The sequence below is a fragment of the Opisthocomus hoazin genome, chromosome 7, assembly GCF_030867145.1.
Source record: "Opisthocomus hoazin isolate bOpiHoa1 chromosome 7, bOpiHoa1.hap1, whole genome shotgun sequence".
NCBI classification, from domain to species: domain Eukaryota; kingdom Metazoa; phylum Chordata; class Aves; order Opisthocomiformes; family Opisthocomidae; genus Opisthocomus; species Opisthocomus hoazin.
In genome coordinates this window covers 34,894,446-34,912,792 of record NC_134420.1, presented here as the reverse complement: position 1 = coordinate 34,912,792, position 18,347 = coordinate 34,894,446, and the positions used below count along the sequence as shown (strand labels likewise).

Here is an 18,347-nt window from a genome sequence, read left to right as displayed (position 1 = left end):
AACGCTACAGGCTTGGGGAAGAGTGGCTGGAAAGCTGCCCAGTGGAAAAGGACCTGGGGGTGCTGACAGACAGCCGGCTGAACACGAGCCAGCAGTGTGCCCATGTGGCCAAGAAGGCCAACAGCACCATGTCTTGCATCAGGAACAGCGCGGCCAGCAGGAGTAGGGAAGTGATCGTGCCCCTGTACTTGGCACTGGTGAGGCTGCACCTCAAATAGTGTGTTCAGTTTTGGGCCCCTCACTACAAGAAGGACACCGAGTTGCCGGAGCGTGTCCAGAGAAGGGCAACATGGCTGGTAAAGGGTCTAGCGAACAAGTCTTACAAGGGGTGGCTGAAGGAGCTGGGGCTGTTCAGTCTGGAGAAGAGGAGGCTGATGGGCGACCTTATTGCTCTCTACAGCTACCTGAAAGGAGGCTGTAGTGAGGCAGATGTTGGTCTCTTCTCCCAGAGGCGATAGGATGAGAGGCAATGGCCTCAAGTTGCATCAGGGGAGACTGCGATTGGATATTAGGAAAACTTTCTTTACTGAAAGAGTAGTCAGGCATTGGAACAGGCTGCCCAGGGAAGTGGTGAAGTCACCATCCCTGGAGGTGTTCAAAAAATGTGTAGATGTGACAGTTCAGGATATGGTTTAATAGGCATAGGGGTGTTGGATTGACAGTTGGACTTCATGATCTCAGAGGTCTTTTCCAATCTATGATTTCAACTATACTGGCATTCAGAAATTACCTTCCTTCTAGAGTAGTCCTCTTGTCCACACATTTCAACACATTAATTTACTACTATAAATTACTACATCACTACACTGCCCCTTCCTGAAGAAAATGTTTCATTGATTCTGCTGGTTACTACAGTCCCCAAAATTAAGTCAAATGAGCATTACGTGCCTTGAATCTTTTTCAGAAGAGCTTATTCAAATTCTTCTTTTACTCTTAAGAAAATAAATATACAGATTATATTCCCAAGCCACCTCTCCTGCTTTTAGTTTTTGAACTGTTTTGAATAAACATTTTAATACTGTAATTACAAAACTTTTGCTGTAATTCTCAGGGCAAAGAGTTACACAACTTTTGTCCAGAGCTAATTTTGCCCCCTTTCATGATTTATCAAACTACGAGGAACAAAAACTGCTCAATATTCATATACTTTAAGCCAAGAAAGCAGCATTCTCTAGACTGACTATTCACAGGCCAGCATATTCCCTCACTTGTCCCGTGCTGAGTCCAATAGCTTGCAACCAGTTGAAGGAAAACTTTTTAAAAAAAGTTTTACAGTCTTGATATTCTGAAAGACAGAAAATCTCTTTTTTTTTGCTGTTGTGTTTAAATGATGTTCCCATCTATTAATCACAGATAATAAGGGACCTTACTTCTAATTTTAGTATCTTTGCCACAATAAAAAAAAAATCTTCAATAGCTAGCACTTCCTTCTTATGAAAGTATTTATGTATAACTAACATTCTTTTCGGTAGCTTGAAAAAGATTTAAATCTTTAAGTTTCTTTAAGGCATTTTCTTGAGCCCTAAGTTAATATATTCAGCCTGTTCTGCAACCTATCCCGTTTTTAAAGCCCTTTTCAAAATGTGGACACCAGAAGTAGATCCAGTATTTCATTACCAGCCTCATCAATGCCACACTCAGTGAGTAAAATCATCTCTTCCTACCATCTACCATTCCTGTTTATATTCATAAAGACTGAATTAGTTCTTTGTGCCACAGCATCACAGTAGAAGATCAATCGGAATTACTTCTTCACTGACCCCTAGACCTTTTTCCAGAGTTGTTTCTTTCCATAATGCAGTCCACTCTGGCCTGCATTTCCAGTTTTTTTAAATAAGTAACTTCGGCTACTTTAAAAGGTTTCTTATTTAATGTGCCCACCTTACCAAGGAATACGAACAGCTCTCCGTCCTTGTCTTGACATACTTCTACTATTTCAGCATTTTCGTGTCACTTGCACATCAGTAATGATTTTACAATTTCTTCCATATCACTGAAAAAATTGTTCAGTATTGCCCAGATATGTCCCAAATCTCACAGAACACTTACAAATATCACCTTCCTGCCCAGTGATGGTTCCCAGATTGAGATTTTCAGCAGCCACTGCAGTATTCCAAGCATTTTCTTGGAACTCAACTATAAACCACCAAAGCCTAATAGATATTAATAACATATTGTTTGGTTATTAAGAGGTTTGGAAGTACATTCCTTGTCTCTTCTGACTTGAATACAAAGGACTTCTTTCTCTAAAAGAAATACAAATATATTTTTTGAATGTTGCTACTTTGCCAACAGGTTTACTCATCATTTTATTCTTTGTTTCCTGCAACACCATACTCTTACCCATACCCTTGTCAGCTTAAGTACTGGACAACTCTGATGTCCTTAGCATGTTTTATCAATCTTCTCTGCTTTATGACTTCTCATTTACTGTTTCCATAGCAATCCTTCACATTTTTTATTTACTGTGGTATTTTTTCCTCTGCCTTCAACTGCCATTGGTTTCCATTGGATATTACATATTTGATTCAATGTAAAATGTTAATAAAATCTTCTTATAGATATATTTATTTGCTTGAAAAACCCTGAACAACAATTCCTTATTTGGGGGTCTGATGTAACTGACTGAAGTCAGATTTTTTAGTGTGTACAAGACCACTAATTTCATAGAAGTACAGAAAGCAAGTGTTAGAATAAGGATTGTTATTTGGGGATTGTAGTTAAACTCATGAAAAAGAATGTACCGTGACTGTCAAACATCCACAAGAATGTTTTTCACTTATCACATTAGTCAGCTTATCCCCCCCTTCCAAACAGTATTTTTGTGCTTCCAAATAAAATACTCTAGGCTTTTGTCACAGGTCAAACACTTTACATTTTTTACAGTGTTCTGCAAGGCCCAGCTCAGCAGCAGAACTACATTCACATTACTACCAGTGTCACTAGCGGACAGAGCCATGATTTATTAGGCAAAGGGGAGTAGCAAGGACTAATTGGCCATATGAGGACACATAAGTGTGTGAAAGGAATGCATAAATGGGGAACACATACAAAGGTAGCTTGTTCCTCTGGCATGTCCCAAGGCACAAGATAAATGGCATTATTAACAGATCTGAGATATAAGAACCACAGGACAAATTACAGAAATTCTTTCTTCCTCAAAATAGTATCCTGGCCAGAAATACTCCTACATGAAGTTAAGTAAATTTTGTATAGTTTGAGAAGAAATAATTTAGTAAATTAGAAGGTGAGAAAATATCTTTATGTTAATTTTCTCACAGTAAATTGATTACAACTTTTTTCATTACCACCACTACACTGGAGACAAAATGCAGACTTCAAAATGTTTGAAATATCGGGAATGTCTTTATCTTTTGCAATATGCCCACAAAGGTGTATGCTTACAGCAGAAATTATGACATTCTATAAGACTTCAGTATGTATTCAACATGCTCATTTTTGTAAGGACAATAAGATACTTCTAAAAGTCTTAAGGAGGGCCCATAGACATTTGCATGCATCAGGCAACCATGCTTCAAAAGAGCTGGCTTGGTATCCTCAGTAACAGCTACAGATACAATGCTAATAATATTGTAAAAGAAGGCTTTACATATCAAAACAGCAACTTTTTTTTTAACTGCCCTTGATCTCTTATCATACCATATTTAGTAACAGCCACCAGTGTAATCCTCCAGTGTGACCTATATATGGAATTAGATGTTCTTAAGAGCTGTATTTTGGACAAGCAAAAAAATAAAGTAGAAAAAAACCACCAAAAAACCCCTAGCCTGGAACACATAGGGTCCACAGAAAACTATTCTCCTAAATGTCAGCTGTAACTCAGTGACTGATTAGATTTTGCCCACCAGAATATAGAGGTAACACTGACTAAAATTGTCACACACTCAGGGCAGAGCCTGCAAAGTATGCGCATGACTGTTGGTAGTTCCACAAGTTTCACTGAAGCAAGAAATAAATATGCCTAGTGCTTGTAAGATGGTGCCCATAGTGAAGTATACATGAGGTCAGAGTTCAAAATGATATCTGAATCCACTTCCATTCTGTGGAAATGCAAATCCACTTGTTTTGTTGAACTAGCCTGCCCTCTCTAACACCCATACACTACTTTGGAAGAATTTCAGCCTGAGAACTTTCTGTAGTTTAGATTAAGAGAAAAATAAGATTACTTCTGTCATTTCTGTCCATCAGGAAGGAGCCTCATTACCCAAGCAGGCTTGTAATATGTTGTTATGACAGTTGTATTTTATTTCCATTGATTTATCCATAAAGCTAAAGCAATTATAGCCATTTAAATATTATCCTTCAACTATTTACTTATCTTCTGGAAAGAAAGCAAGGCGTATCTGAATACAGATCAGTTGACTCTGAGGTTAGGTAGAGAGTTAAACGGAGAGATGTGGTGATTCTTTTACTGCTTGTGGTTCTTCCACAGACATAAATCAGAGCAGCCTTACAGTATGTTCTATGGAAAGCGAGAGACACAGTAATCCCAGAGACCATCAGAATTGAATGGACCTGTATGTTTTGAGTTTCCATTTGAGCTTTGCATATGTACTGATGGATCAAATCCTTTCAATCCCTACACCATAAAACACAGTTCTTTGTAGAAGGGGATGGCCCAAAACTGTTTGCAATAACGGTAAAACTCTATCACAAACCCGGCAGGTATGCAGACGTTCTGTGAAACTAGGCATGTAAAAATACAAAAGGGAAGTTTTATTTTTATTTCAGACAAATCACAAAACAGTAATATGATAGAAAGGTTTTATTAGCAACACCATGTTCTGCCATTTGCACACCTAATTATTAGAGCTATGGGAGCAATCAAGCTCTCCAAAGGTTTTTGACAAGAATGTGGTACGGGAAGAAAAACAAAACCTGTGTTCAGCATAAAGACCATAAAGACAGATAAAGTCTTAGCTGGACATTTGCTCCAGCTAATTTTAAAACATTAAAAATTATCTTAAATAGTTTTATTCTTTGTTTCTGGATACAGGGATGTTTTTTCCAGTTTTCCTAATATGGCTTTTTGCGGGCCTGAAGATTTATAAAACTCTGGATATTAAACTGGCCAAAACTGCTATTTTGGAGCTCCGTAATGTCTCAAGAACATGCATTGTTGTGGAAAGACTGAAATATTTGTCTTAAAATTTCCTGAAATAATGAAAAAGGAATGACAGTTGTTTGAAAGATACACATAAGTTTCAGAAGCAAGAAATAAGAGAGCGCACGTCAAGCACATTGGACCAAATTATAGAACAAAGATTATCAAAACTCATGCAGTAGAAGCCTTGACATATACATATACACATTCCTTCTAAGGACAGTATCAGCTCTACATTTATAGACTAGTTTAACCACAGAAATAGTGGCATTTATTTGCACCACAGTACCTGGCACCTGGACATCTAAGTAAAGCTGTGTTCAGAAAGAAGCACTGCATGTTCAAAAACCTTTCTTTACATAAAACCTGTTTTCTATTGTACATCAGAGAGTCAAAGGCAGATGGCTGATCTAATTTTAGTTAGGGACAGATACAACCCACTAGCGGCCAGGGTAATCAAGGGTAGCCAAGGTTATGAGCCCCAAGCAACAAATTTATTTTACCTCATATTCAGATTCCAGTGTCACAGTGTTCTGTTTTAATTTTTCTTTCAAAGCTGGATCAACCTGCAAGACAAATAAGAATGCAGCAAAAATGTTTGCTTTTAAGAATTTTGTTTTTTAAGAAATGTTAGCTTCAAATAAACTAAGTATCGGTACATGCAAACCCTTCTCTCCTCTGAATGAGTTGATGTGCTGTTTGTTCCGATACCAGGATGATGAGCACAGTACAAGAACTGGGCTGAAAAGAGACAGGTCAACAGCCTAACTTTTCAAATCAAGCAGGAAGCACATTTGTAACTAGCCTTGCACTTGCATTACCTTAGATACTTAAATCTGTAACAGTTTAGTTTGAAAATGTCAAACTACACAAAGCCTTAAACAAATGAAACAAGAAACATGAAGAAAGAGAAAACTGTGATCACTTTATACATGTAACTCCTGAATGTTACGTTCAGTGAGCAGGTATGCAATATATTCTGGTTTTCAAAATCTGAGTCAAATTTCCAATTTTCTGGTGAACACACAGCTCTTCCCTAGATTTGATTCTGTACTGACAATGCTGCTGACTCCTGTCACCTTTCAGAGAAGTTTGTTCAAAAACAATCTAAAAAGAGAAATGTCAGTGAAGCAGAGCAGATGTCTTCCACGTTTCTACTTCTTCTGAGCCCAGAAGAAGTTATGTTCATTCCTCCCTTTGCTAAGTAACATCTCTCTCCCACAGGCCTAACAGTGGAAGCAAAGGAGAAAAAGGTAATTAGCATGCTTCATGCTTAGAGAAAGTGTTTTATGTTCTCCTCAAACAGACATTAGCCACATATGCAGTATTCAGACACTGTCTCTAGCCTAATCAATTAAAATATCAAATAAATCTACCATGAGAAAACATCCTTATTTTTAGACCTTAAATACAACCACTGTCAAACAAACCATATGTGTAAGGAGACTGCTAATGTGTTTAGTTCTACATCCATGGTACAGTAGGAAGAAAACTTATTATTCTTAATTTGCTGCTTCTTGATCTGAATGAAAAGAGCTCAGTTACCCTCATCACAACTAACCTCAAATGTCTATCAGCAGTCTAGAGAAGAAAAAGGACAGAACACAAGTCATAGAATTTGCCTGGTTGATAAGAAGATCCACCTTCAGATTTTACCCCAATACAGGCTCCTGATCCTCAGAGGTACTTAAAATACATACCCACTATCTACATTGGTTGCAACTGCTCTGAGGAATTTCCCTAGACCATAATGTTCCCCTTGATTACAGACACTGCCTGCTGGTTGGTATGCAGCCTGTGAGACCTCAGTTCCTAAAGATGCACCGACAGGCAAGTCTAACACTATGTATGCATGGCCAGAGGTTTGATTTCCCTATCTGATCAGAGATCTGGCCATAGAAATACACGCATTTTCAACTTCCAGACTCATTGCACTTGGGAACTAAACCAAAACATCTAAAATGGTTAAAGTTTGCACACGATACAACTCCTACCGTGTTTGAATTAAAAAAACACACAAAAAAACCACAACTTGTAAAACAAGGTACTGTCTCTGCACTGTCCCTCTACATCAAATAAACAATGAAATGCTACATCTCCACCCTGGCATTCAAGGCCTCCACAGAACAGCCCCTCATGAAAGATGAAAGATGGATCGCCTCTCTCCTTCCATGACCACGACCTCCAACAACAGCCATGCTTCATTAGAACAACGAACTTATCCATCACACATTCAGAAATGCAAACTCTTTGGGCAGCCAGCCAAGCTTTGGAGCTTGCTTTCATGGAGGTAAGAGTGACTGTGGACCTCACTGTATTCAGAACTAAATGCAAACACCATTTGTTATGCTTGGTGCTCTCGCAATACACATATGGATAAGGGGAAATAAATGCTCCAGCAAGTAAAGAACCAAGAGAGTTTTATTTCCTCCAATGTTTCCCCTTCATTTAATAATAAGGCACCCAGCATAACATGGTTGGACCAGCATTTTTACTTAATTAAATTTAACTTACAAAGACAGCTCAATATCCCCATTATCAAGTTTTTAAGTTAGTAATTTTTCGTGTGTGTGTTTAAGGTGTGGTGTTTTGCACGGCCACACTTGTGTAAGGTAAAGGGAAACAAGCAGTGAAGTTACTGCTGCTTCTCCTCCCTTCCAGGCCCTTCTGTCCTCAGACTTCCTCGTGCATTCATTCTCCTCTGCCTGCACAAAGGGAGAAGATGAGCTAAAACTGAGACACAGCATCCCAATACTCATAACTGTTTGATGCTGTAGCTTTAATATTGACAACAATGCAGAAATTAAGGAGGCTAACTGAAATTTCTCAGGAAAAAGTTATGCTGTAAATGAGTAATGAAGAGAAACTGCTTCTTCTTTACAAGCAGGAATTTTATGCAGCAAATTAACTTCTCAAAAAAGAGTTAAACCCTGTTTTGAAGGTAAACTATACACACATCTTGGCAAATTCTTAATATTTAACATACAGGCACATGAAAGACTAAAGTCCACTCTGCAGATCATGTTATTTTCCTCAAAGTTCCACAAAAAAAAGGGGGGGGGAAGTATGTATTTCCTCTTATACTTCTCTTGTATTTACCTTTTTTGTTCCCTAATACTTACCTACATAGAATAGTTTAAACATGCTTGACTCCGCACAGAAATTAAGTCATCTGCACATTCCAAAGCTTTGGTTGCAACCCCCCGATTTTCAGTTGCCAAATGGAGACAGACAGGTTACAAATTGTTTTCAGAACAAATATGGCAGCTGAGAAAAAGTACATCATAAAGTTCTGTTTCCACAGCATTTGTACCATGCTGCGCTATCCTTGCAACATCTCAAGAACAAAAAAAGGAAGACAGACAGTGCTATTTTCATTCTGAAAAGGCAGATTAACATCAGTATGAGCCACAATCACAGATTATAACCAGGGAACACTTAAAACATAGGCAGAGCTAGGGAAGTGCCCATGCCAAAGTGGTAGCTCCTTTATATTACACATCTGCCACAAGACCCAAACACAAACACGTACATTTTGCTTCCACGACGACTGCTATGCCAACACACATACTGCCAAACGAGCTAGAAGTACACAGCTATGTACTGGCAAATGAATCATCAGCTAAATTGTGAATACAAATCTCTTTTAGTAAATATGCTGGGGGCAACAAAGCCCAAATGCCAGAACAGCCTGGCAGTGTCCTCTACACCAGTACTTAGGAAGGAAGAGAACACAATCCCCTTACACCAGAGGACTCCTTGTCAGACAAAATCTCAGACACTCCTTTAACATCCATTTAAATTCAAGCTTTGTCTCTAAATATGGAATTCATAGATGTGTGGGCTTATAATCACACCATAACTTCACATTAAATTCTTACTGAAAAACAACTGAAAAACTTGATGCAAGTATTCAGACAGCTTTCATGAGATGCTGTCTGCAAGGCTTCGCAACCAATACTGTGAATAGAACTTTTTAAGGCTTTACTATGTTTTTTACTCAGGTGTGGGGTGTTTTGGTTTTTTTTTTGTCTTATGTAGCACTTGTGGCATAAATGAATGAAACATTCTCAGATTATTTTGCACTATAAAGGCTTATTTCTTATTACACCAATTGGAAGTGCAAGGGGAGGTATATAGACAAATCTCAAAAAAGGTTTAAGAACAAAGTTTTCAAATCAGAATTTCGCCCCATTTCACACTCCACTGTTCCTTCAGATTTACCCTTACTTAACTTCAAAAGGTGCCCAAAGATACAGACTTAAAAAAAAAAAATCTTACGTGGCTGAAAGTAACAGAGATTAAGCTCAAAAATATTCTTAGAAATCTTAGTAGGCAGCTATTTAAGGCCGTAAGTACCTAAAAATCTTTTAAACTGTGGCTGCCATGTCTCGTTTTAAGGCTGACATTTGAGTTTTTCAATTAGAACCTGGACAGAATTTCTAGGTGGAAAAAAAGGTGCACCTCGGGGTACAGATAAGAGGCATCACTTCAGAGCAAAGCAGGAATACCTAGTGCTTGCAGCCTCTACCAGACCAGGGACTCCTGCAGTGCATTGCGATAAACTGCTGGCCTCTCTACACTCATTGCAGCAAAGGGAAATTTTTGTTTGTGACACAAATAGTTTTGGTACAGTTATAAACCTAAATGTGCTGCTACTAAAATATTCTCTAGCTAACAATTTTGCACTGATCCTCAGTGACCACAGTTCATTTCAGTTCAGAAGCAAATAATCCAGACAGAGAGCGACTGTGAAATTTATGAATGTCACTAACTTTACCTCTAGGATATGGAAAGGACAGCTCTTCCACAAAGGAACCCGCAGAACACCATCACTATCCCCTTTTGATGCTCAGAGGGATGGAACACCTCTCCTCTGAGGACAGGCAGAGAGAGTTGGGGCTGTTCAGCCTGCAGAAGAGAAGGCTCCAGGGAGACCTGATTGCAGCCTTTCAGTTTTTAAAGGAGGTTATAAGAAAGATGGGGACAGACTTTTTAGCAGGGCGTGTTGAGGTAAGACAAGGGGTAATGGTTTTAGACTAAAAGAGGATAGATTTACACCAGATATAAGGAAGAAATTTTTCACAGTGAGGGCGGTGAAACACTGGAGCAGATTGCCCAGAGAGGTGCTAGATGCCCCATCCCTGGAAACATTCAAGGTCAGGTTGGACAGCGCTCTGAGCAACCCAGTCTAGTTGAAGATGTCCCTGCTCACCGCAGAGGGGTTGGACTAGATGACCTTTAAAGGTCCCTTCCAACCCAAACTATTCTATGATTCTATGAAACTCAGAAATATAAAGCAGATTAGCACTGTCACTCCTGTTCAGCATTCAGAGAGGAGGAGCAATTGATTCACGTTCTAATTTTCAGGGTAGCATCCCAGTCATCCACAATACATGTATGCCTGGATCTGTAATTTAAATAGCCCATTTTCACAAGCAGTCTCTCTCTCTCAGCTACAACCATTATTATTTATTTGTCCATTTACTATTTGTGGCCACGGGTTTTAGCACAAACCAAGTCTCGAATTTATTACATCTTCTAAAAGTAAGGGTTCAATTACTATACAAGGCAACTGTCAGGAGACAGCCATGTCATGAGAAAAGGACTGTGCTTTTAACAGTCTCCTCTCACATAAGTCAGTGCAGTAAGTTGCATACTTGAGTCCAGAGACTGGCATGTACTGATCAAATCTTGGTATGCCAAAGTCTTACAAAACTTTCCCTCTAGCAAGCATTTCCAGGAGGCAGATGTTCCTACCCTAAAACTAGTTAGTTATTTTTACTAAAATACGGGTATCCTTTCCTACCCTAGCCTCCACAAAATAATATCCCACTGAGAAAGATTTCAGCTTTTACTTTGGAAAAGGGAAAGGACAATGGCTTGAACGTAATGAACAGGATTTTTTTTTTTTTTAATTCATTTGCTCACAGCAGCATAAATAGATGGGACGCAATTTTCCTGTAGTGTCCAGAACACAGAGTCCGAAAAATGACTGTTTATATGACATTCTTCATTTTGTTCTCCCCATCCATTTTTTAAACTTAGAGTAAACCAGAACCACCAGTTCTGGCTCTCCCAATAGAGTATCTTTGAAAACATTTATCACACACCTAACTCCTCAAAGTGGAAAATCAGCAATCTTGCATTGATCAGTCAACTTCAATATTCCTTGAGAGGAAAAGACTCCCATAAATTGTTACAAAAGTCTGTGTCATAAATATTCCAAATTGTGGTTTACGAAGGAGTGAGAAGCTGTAGACAAGAGGATAAATCCCAGGACTCAGGAAGTGCAGGGTAAGCTACAGCCAAGCTGAGCACCGCTCTACTTAAGGAATTAAAGGAATAAAGGTTGTAAAGTACAACAAAGGTTGTAATTATGAAACTCTTTGGCAACAGGGAAGGGCAAGGCAACTTCATTCACTATGTCCTTTATCTACATTATTTACAATATTTAATACATGAAAACACTTGGGTAAGACTACTGCATACGCTTGGATAGGAATACTTCTGAACACTGGGGAGACAGCCGAGACTAGATGCAAAACCTAGTTTTGTGTCCGTTGACCCTTTCCCAAGATCTGCACAGAATACAGGCAGTTAAACAAAAAAATGTATCATCCAGCCTCTGACAGAAATCAATGCAGACATTTCCAAAGGAGCAATATAAAATCTTATTACAGCAGCAGTTCCCAGAGTTTCCACACATGGTGCACCAGTGATCTCTTAAAACCCAGATCTTCTACTTGCTTCCAGATGGATCAAAAAAAGATCTACAACCCCAGACTCCAGACCATACATTTTCACATGCTAATGCCATTGGAAGTGCAATTAAGTTAAAGGCTAATACGATGACCAAACCATCCCATACTTCAGCAAGCACTTTAGCACATCTAGATTTCTCATATATAAGGTCATCAAAACTAATAAGGGTTCTATAGCTTTCAGTTCCAAGAAGACAGTACTCAAGCATTTAATCAATGATTTGTATACTTTTGCATCCAGCTTGATTTGCAGCTGCATTTATTTATTTGATTTATAAAACATAAATTAGTGCCTTAAACCTTGGCTCCAATTATGCTAGTATAAATATTATTTCACAGTAAAATTCAGTGCAAAAACTGTTCCTTCCAGTATAAAATAAAATATTCCAATAGAGTAAAATACCCAACAAGTCCGGAACTAACAGCAAGACCCTTGGTGTTTTTGAAAGGTCCCTGCAAAGAAAAGCAAATTTTGCTGCATGCATAAAGATGAACCAGTTCTAAGCACAGACCCAACCACACCTCTCACCTTAAAGTCAGAATTGCAGAACTCTCTAACACAGTATCTCAAAGCCAGCATTCCTGGGCTTTGCTACATCTCTGCAACCCAATCGTGCAAAGGGAGGAACTTGCTAAGTATTCTGTGCAGTTTTTCCCAGATTTCCTTTTTATTTTCTTTGAAACAAGGAACAAAAGTGTAAGACCTCCCAGGTGAAATGCATAGAACGTGCTGAAGATCCATGGTGCAAACTATGCAAGAAAGGCAAGAGTAGTTCAGCCTGATTTACTGTCAGAGGATTTAATGCATTTATTTATCATCACAGAAAGGGGTGAGAAGTAAGGCAATAGCACATTCTGTCCTGCAAGCCAAAATGTGGACCACTGGTCACAAAAATAGATTCTTAGCCTAGAACAAGAGTTGCAGAAATTGCTGAGTCAGCCATCACAAAACATGGACAGAGAAAACAGTAAGAGGAGTAAGTCACCTAACTTTAAAAATACTAAAAGACAATTTCTCAGGGTGCCTTTGTAAAGTCTCTTTAGTATGCTACACCTGTCCTGCTACAGCCACTTAAGCATAGTAAAATACAGGACACAAACTAAACATCCTTAAGTTCTCAGTTCAGAAAAAGGAAATGTTACATAAAGCAGTACTTAAAAAATTCCTTTTCTTCTCCTCATTCTGTGGGTATAATTTATGAAAAATTAATGGAATTTACTGAAAGATTTTAAGTTCTTAAATATCAGTTTCATGATACCTTAGCTCACATGTTAGCTCTTTGCAATGTTTTAACAAACCTCTCAAAATTCCTTATAATGCATCTGTTGTTAATATATATACATATTTGAAATTTACATTTTCAAATGCATTTTCTGCATATTTTAGTTAACCCATCACCATGTTGTTCAGTTATTCTTAGTACAGCATTAACCGATGTACGCAAAAGGAAAGTCCAGTTCTAATATGAAAAATGTTGAACTCCTGCATTCAGAATCACGTGATCTTTATTGGTAAAATGAAAAGCTTTTACTTTGAATAAAAGTTGCATAAATACAAAAGAAACTTTAATAAGAGTTCTTGAATATGTACGAAAGACTGATTTGCTGAATTTAAATTACCGGGTTCCATCTGCATCAACTTTGAGAGTAATGGACATGCTACTGAAAGCACACCTAAGGTATATCTGTAAGAACTCACAGAGTGTGCATTTGTGCTGCCAGTATTTAGGTGAAAAAAACCTTTTTGCCTCTAAATGGAAGATACTTAATAGCTAGAAATAATAAAGACAAAATACAGCTTTTGGATGCAACCCCTGCAGAGCCAACGTTTTTTAGCATATTTTTCAAAGGTCACTTTTTAATGGCTAGGTACCTACCATGCAAGTTAAAGCTGGAAAAACAGTGCAAATATAGTTATAACTTATCCTTATCACTTTCCTTATCACTACCTAAGTCATACTCCAACTCTGGACAGAATCAGCCTGTTTGTGGTAACTCCGAAAAACAGAAAGGTCACTTAAGTTTCTGATAAAAGCAAGTAACTTCAAGAGAGAAACTGTGAACTGGCAGTTTGAGCAAGCATGCAAGCAGTCTGTGGTCCTCTCATCTTAATCTTTTCATTGCTGTGCTAGCACACAGAATAGGATTGGAGAGCGTGTCCTCTTTAGTTCTGTACTTCAGCAGAAATACCTCTGTTCAGGTGTTTGTTGACTGTTCAGTTAGGCTCATCCTGGAAAACTAGTCCTAGTAGCAGCTTAGGGCACCACACAATACCTAAACCAGCACCTTTTGCTTGGTGTATCAGCTCAGAAACACACAGGAATTAGTTTAAAGGGAAAAGTCTACCTATCTCATAGGAGACCAAACCCTTTAAAGCTTCAGTAAAAGCACTGAAGCTTCAATACAACAACAACAAACGCCCAGAAAGCCCCAAACCCAAAAAACTCCAACCAACCAACTCTCATGTAGGAAAGAGATAATCTGATTCTTCAAATGTCACATAAGCACATAATAAAGTTAAAAGAATGCACAATCACACTTACAGATTACAAATGCCTTCCTTAATCAAACATGTATAAATATATACGCTTTTTTTCTTTTCTAAATGTGTAAGGTAATGCCTAAGGCCCATCTTGAGCCATGTGAAAATATAGTTGCCATCCTCATATAAACAAGTCCAGTTTTCACAAACCAACAGCAAGAAAATACACATTAAAATTTTTGTGGACTCAAAATAATCAACAATGTAAAACAAAACCAAAAAGTCTGCTATTTTTCAACCCTAGAAATTGGTTTTAATTATGTTTTAAAATATCATTTTGATTTATAATACAAATCTCAAAACTTTCTGTTAAGTTCTGAAACAAATTTGGACTTTTTTATGTCTATTTGAACAGAAAAAAATTCAAAATTCGGTGTGAACTTATCAAAATTGCTTTTGTTGTTCTGAAACTAAATTACATTGCTACAAATAAATTACATATTGAGGAAATCCTCCAACTACTAAATTCTAATAACTGCCATCTTAAATCTGCATGTGTTAAAGGAATTAACACTTCCCATTCTACAGTTCACATAGCATCTAAGTAAAAATACTTTCCACACTGACATCTAGTGAAGTTTTACAGTAAGAAGAAAAAGCCTATTTAATACTTTGCACTTACAGAAAGCTTCTCATCTTCCAAAATTAACAGTATTTTAGATTACTAGAATTTGCAACATGTTTGTACATCATGCACTATTTTCTTTTGAAAGATACTTTGGCACTATTTTTAATAAATAACTTGTTTACCTGCCAAAAGCTCAGACATTCTGATGTGTACATTAGAGAAAGTTATAATGGTAAGATCTGGTGTAATTAAATTTAAAACACGAGTAGCAAATTTACTGTTTTCCTGTTATGCCGGATGCACTTAAAATGGCTAAGCATTCAACATTAACAAAACAATTCTATTAAATTCAGTGGGAATTATGAATGCAAAAGACTAATTCATACATTTTAGATATTAATAAGACAAGTCACCTCTCTTCTCTATGCAGTATCCAGAAAGCTTGTATTCCTACTTTCTCTCTGTAATCAACAAACAAAGAGTTGTTCCTCTGGGAATACCCAGACTAGTCTTCTGCTGCGACTCGCTCAGTAGGCTTTACGAACAGCACGTGTAGTCTTTGAGGGTGCAGAAGTGGAAGGACTGTCAGGGAGAGCTTGTGAGTTTCTTGACCCCATAGCTGCCCATCTAACATACAATCTCAGATGCCTTCTACCCTCCTTGAGCTGCACTCCAGGGAGGCAAGACACAATGTTGTACCAGCTACAACATTAATTTCAGCACTCATTAAGGTTCTAAAGGCAAAGTCTCATTTCTATGCCTCACCAAAAAAACAGCAGTTAAACACCGCCTGACACCACACACAGGAGGTTCAGTGCTGACTCTGGGGAAAACGTTTCACCTATTGAATCACCAGCAAACCTATAAATGCTTTCTGTAGTGACAGATACTCGAAGAGAGACAGATTACGCATTTTCCCCTCTCATTTAGTGGTTGTACTCCAGATCCGAGTTTGGGCCCTGCTTTTTCAGACTGCCGCACAGCTGTAGTTTGCAACTGAACCAATTGACTTTGACTCTTTCCAGCCTCAAAAACAAAGGAGAAGAAATGGAAGGTCCACTTAGACAGAGATCACACTTAAAATGGAAATATTCCTGAGCAAAGGGTTTTCAGCACTTTCTTGGTAAAAACTGTAGTGATCTACAAGTCCAGAAGTGCAGAAAATCCTGATGTAGGGACTGGCACCCCAGTACTTCTGTTTGAGCTTCCATCTGCTGACACCATGGCTACTGGCTGCACAAGATGAGTCTGAAAAGCTAGATGTTTTCTGGTGTTTGAGGGAGGTGAGGGGGAAAAACACCTGGATATTAAATTACTTTTTGGCCAAAAGCTGCCTGAAGCTAAATTACACACTTGCAATCACTTCAATTGCAAGGCAAAAATACTAGTAATTAATTGTGGCAATGTGACAGGATTTCAAGCAACCAAGCAGAATTCTTGGTAGTATATAAAATGTAAAAATCTGAAAACTATCAACATTTTATGTACTGAAATTAGTTCCACTTGCAAAGGCATCAGAACGAGTTTCTCCAGTTAATAACCTTTTCATCTGAATCTAATCTTGACAACAGAAACACCATCAAGAATTATGAAACGGAAAAATGGTTTCTGTTTGAAACAAGGAACTCTTAATACTTCCACTCCATTTTTTATTTCATCACAGAGAAGCTCAATAATCTGAGGCAAAGCTGCCAGATGTCCAGGTTTCTCCAGCCGCAGCCCTTTTTATCCACACAGAAATTCTGTCCTGGCAAAAAAAAAGATAAATTTGGTCATCTGCCCAGAATTCCAGATGCTGGGCACCATAGTCAGGTGGTAGCTCTAATGTGGCTGCTCGATGTTTGGAGACCCTGGACAATGTATATCCACTAGGACTTTTGAGCATCCAAACAAAGAGTTACCTTGTGTGCAGAACATACCTAGCGCACTCCGTTTACTCAGTACAATCAATTAAGACATACCAGATAGGATGTAAATTCTGTCCTGAATTTCATGGACATAAATATGAGAGCGCTCACACAAAGCGCCCACTCTAAGGCAATCCTCTAAGAGCATCCACAACTTGCATATGCATATGAGAAGGCTGGAACAATGTGCATGGTCACCAAGGTATTTACTAGTTCAAAATATGTAAATAGCAATGGGCATATACATGTTAGTACACACATCTGAAGATTCAGAACTAGATTTACAGGGCCCTAGCTGTTTTGAAGAAGAACAAATCCCTCATTTCAGAGAAAGAATAATGCTCTGACATGCTGGGTCCAGCTTCAAGATGTTTAATATCGAATACTCGTTTGATAAAAACACAGAAATCCTAAATGGCACAGGAATTATAAACGAAGTTTCCCCTACTTCACATATAATCTCACCACTAGGTCACTATCACATTTTCTCCCTCTTTCTCCCGATTTCTTAACTATTGCATAGAGAGATGAGTCTTAAAAAGGAAAGCTGATAATGCTTGCAGTTGCAGGCAGTCTACAAATTCACTGTTACTGGATGTTTCCCAGAGAAAGGAGATGTGCCTTGAAATTCCCACCCACACCCTTCGTACCTGTCCTCTGGCTGAACCAGCAGCTCACCAGAAGCAGCATTCCTACTTCTACAGCCTTTTCGTGTGAAGCCTCACAAGCTGTACTCAACAGCTCACTTAGTGATATTTGCATCTCAGCTAACACAGACCGAGGATCATCTATTTAATAGACCCTAAAAGACTCTATACACGTTTAACAGACTCCAAGCTATGCCGCACCATGAAAACTACAATACTAGAGAGCTTGCCCAAAAGCAGAATTTTAGGCATGTAAAGGATCTTCAGTGCAAAAGTGATACACATCCAGGTAGTCGCATTTAAGAATCAAAACTTTAGATCTAGACAGATATTAAGCCCCTGAAACTTTAAGTCAATTTTTCCAATCTTTATAAAAGGCACAAGACCTCTCAGAGACATACCATTTTTGATTCAATTATGTTTATTAATGTATCCTTACACACAGGACAAAGCACAACACCCCAGCATGGATGGCAAAAAAACCCTGCAATTACTATAGTAACAGTAACCACCGCATACCTGGAAACTGATGGGTAAAGGCTTTTCTTCATTAAAAGAAAAAAAAAAATTAAAAAGCTTGATATGGATTCAGTGGAACCCTTTACCATTGAAACCCTGAATATTATTATTTAGGATATCTGGCCAAACTCAGTATCATTGACAATTCATTTTCATATTCATTGCCAAAAAAATATCCTCACACCACATTACAACATTGAAACTTAAAATTAATTTAAAACCCAGATATTTCAAAGTTAAAAAAATACCACAGCTTTAATTCTTCATCAGTGAAC

The 18,347-nt window shown here is 38.1% G+C and overlaps 1 protein-coding gene across 2 annotated transcripts in view; it reads right to left on the bottom strand.

The window, feature by feature from the left end:
* Positions 1–18,347, bottom strand: part of COX16 (cytochrome c oxidase assembly factor COX16) — a 59,237-nt gene that overhangs the window by 18,514 nt on the left and 22,376 nt on the right. For both annotated transcript variants that reach the window (XR_012764460.1, XM_075425099.1), the window contains exon 3: positions 5,629–5,691. Coding sequence is in view for 1 of the 2 variants with exons in the window: in XM_075425099.1 (XP_075281214.1) it covers positions 5,629–5,691 (63 nt within the window). In the remaining variant the exon portion in view is untranslated. The remainder of the gene's footprint in view (positions 1–5,628; positions 5,692–18,347) is intronic.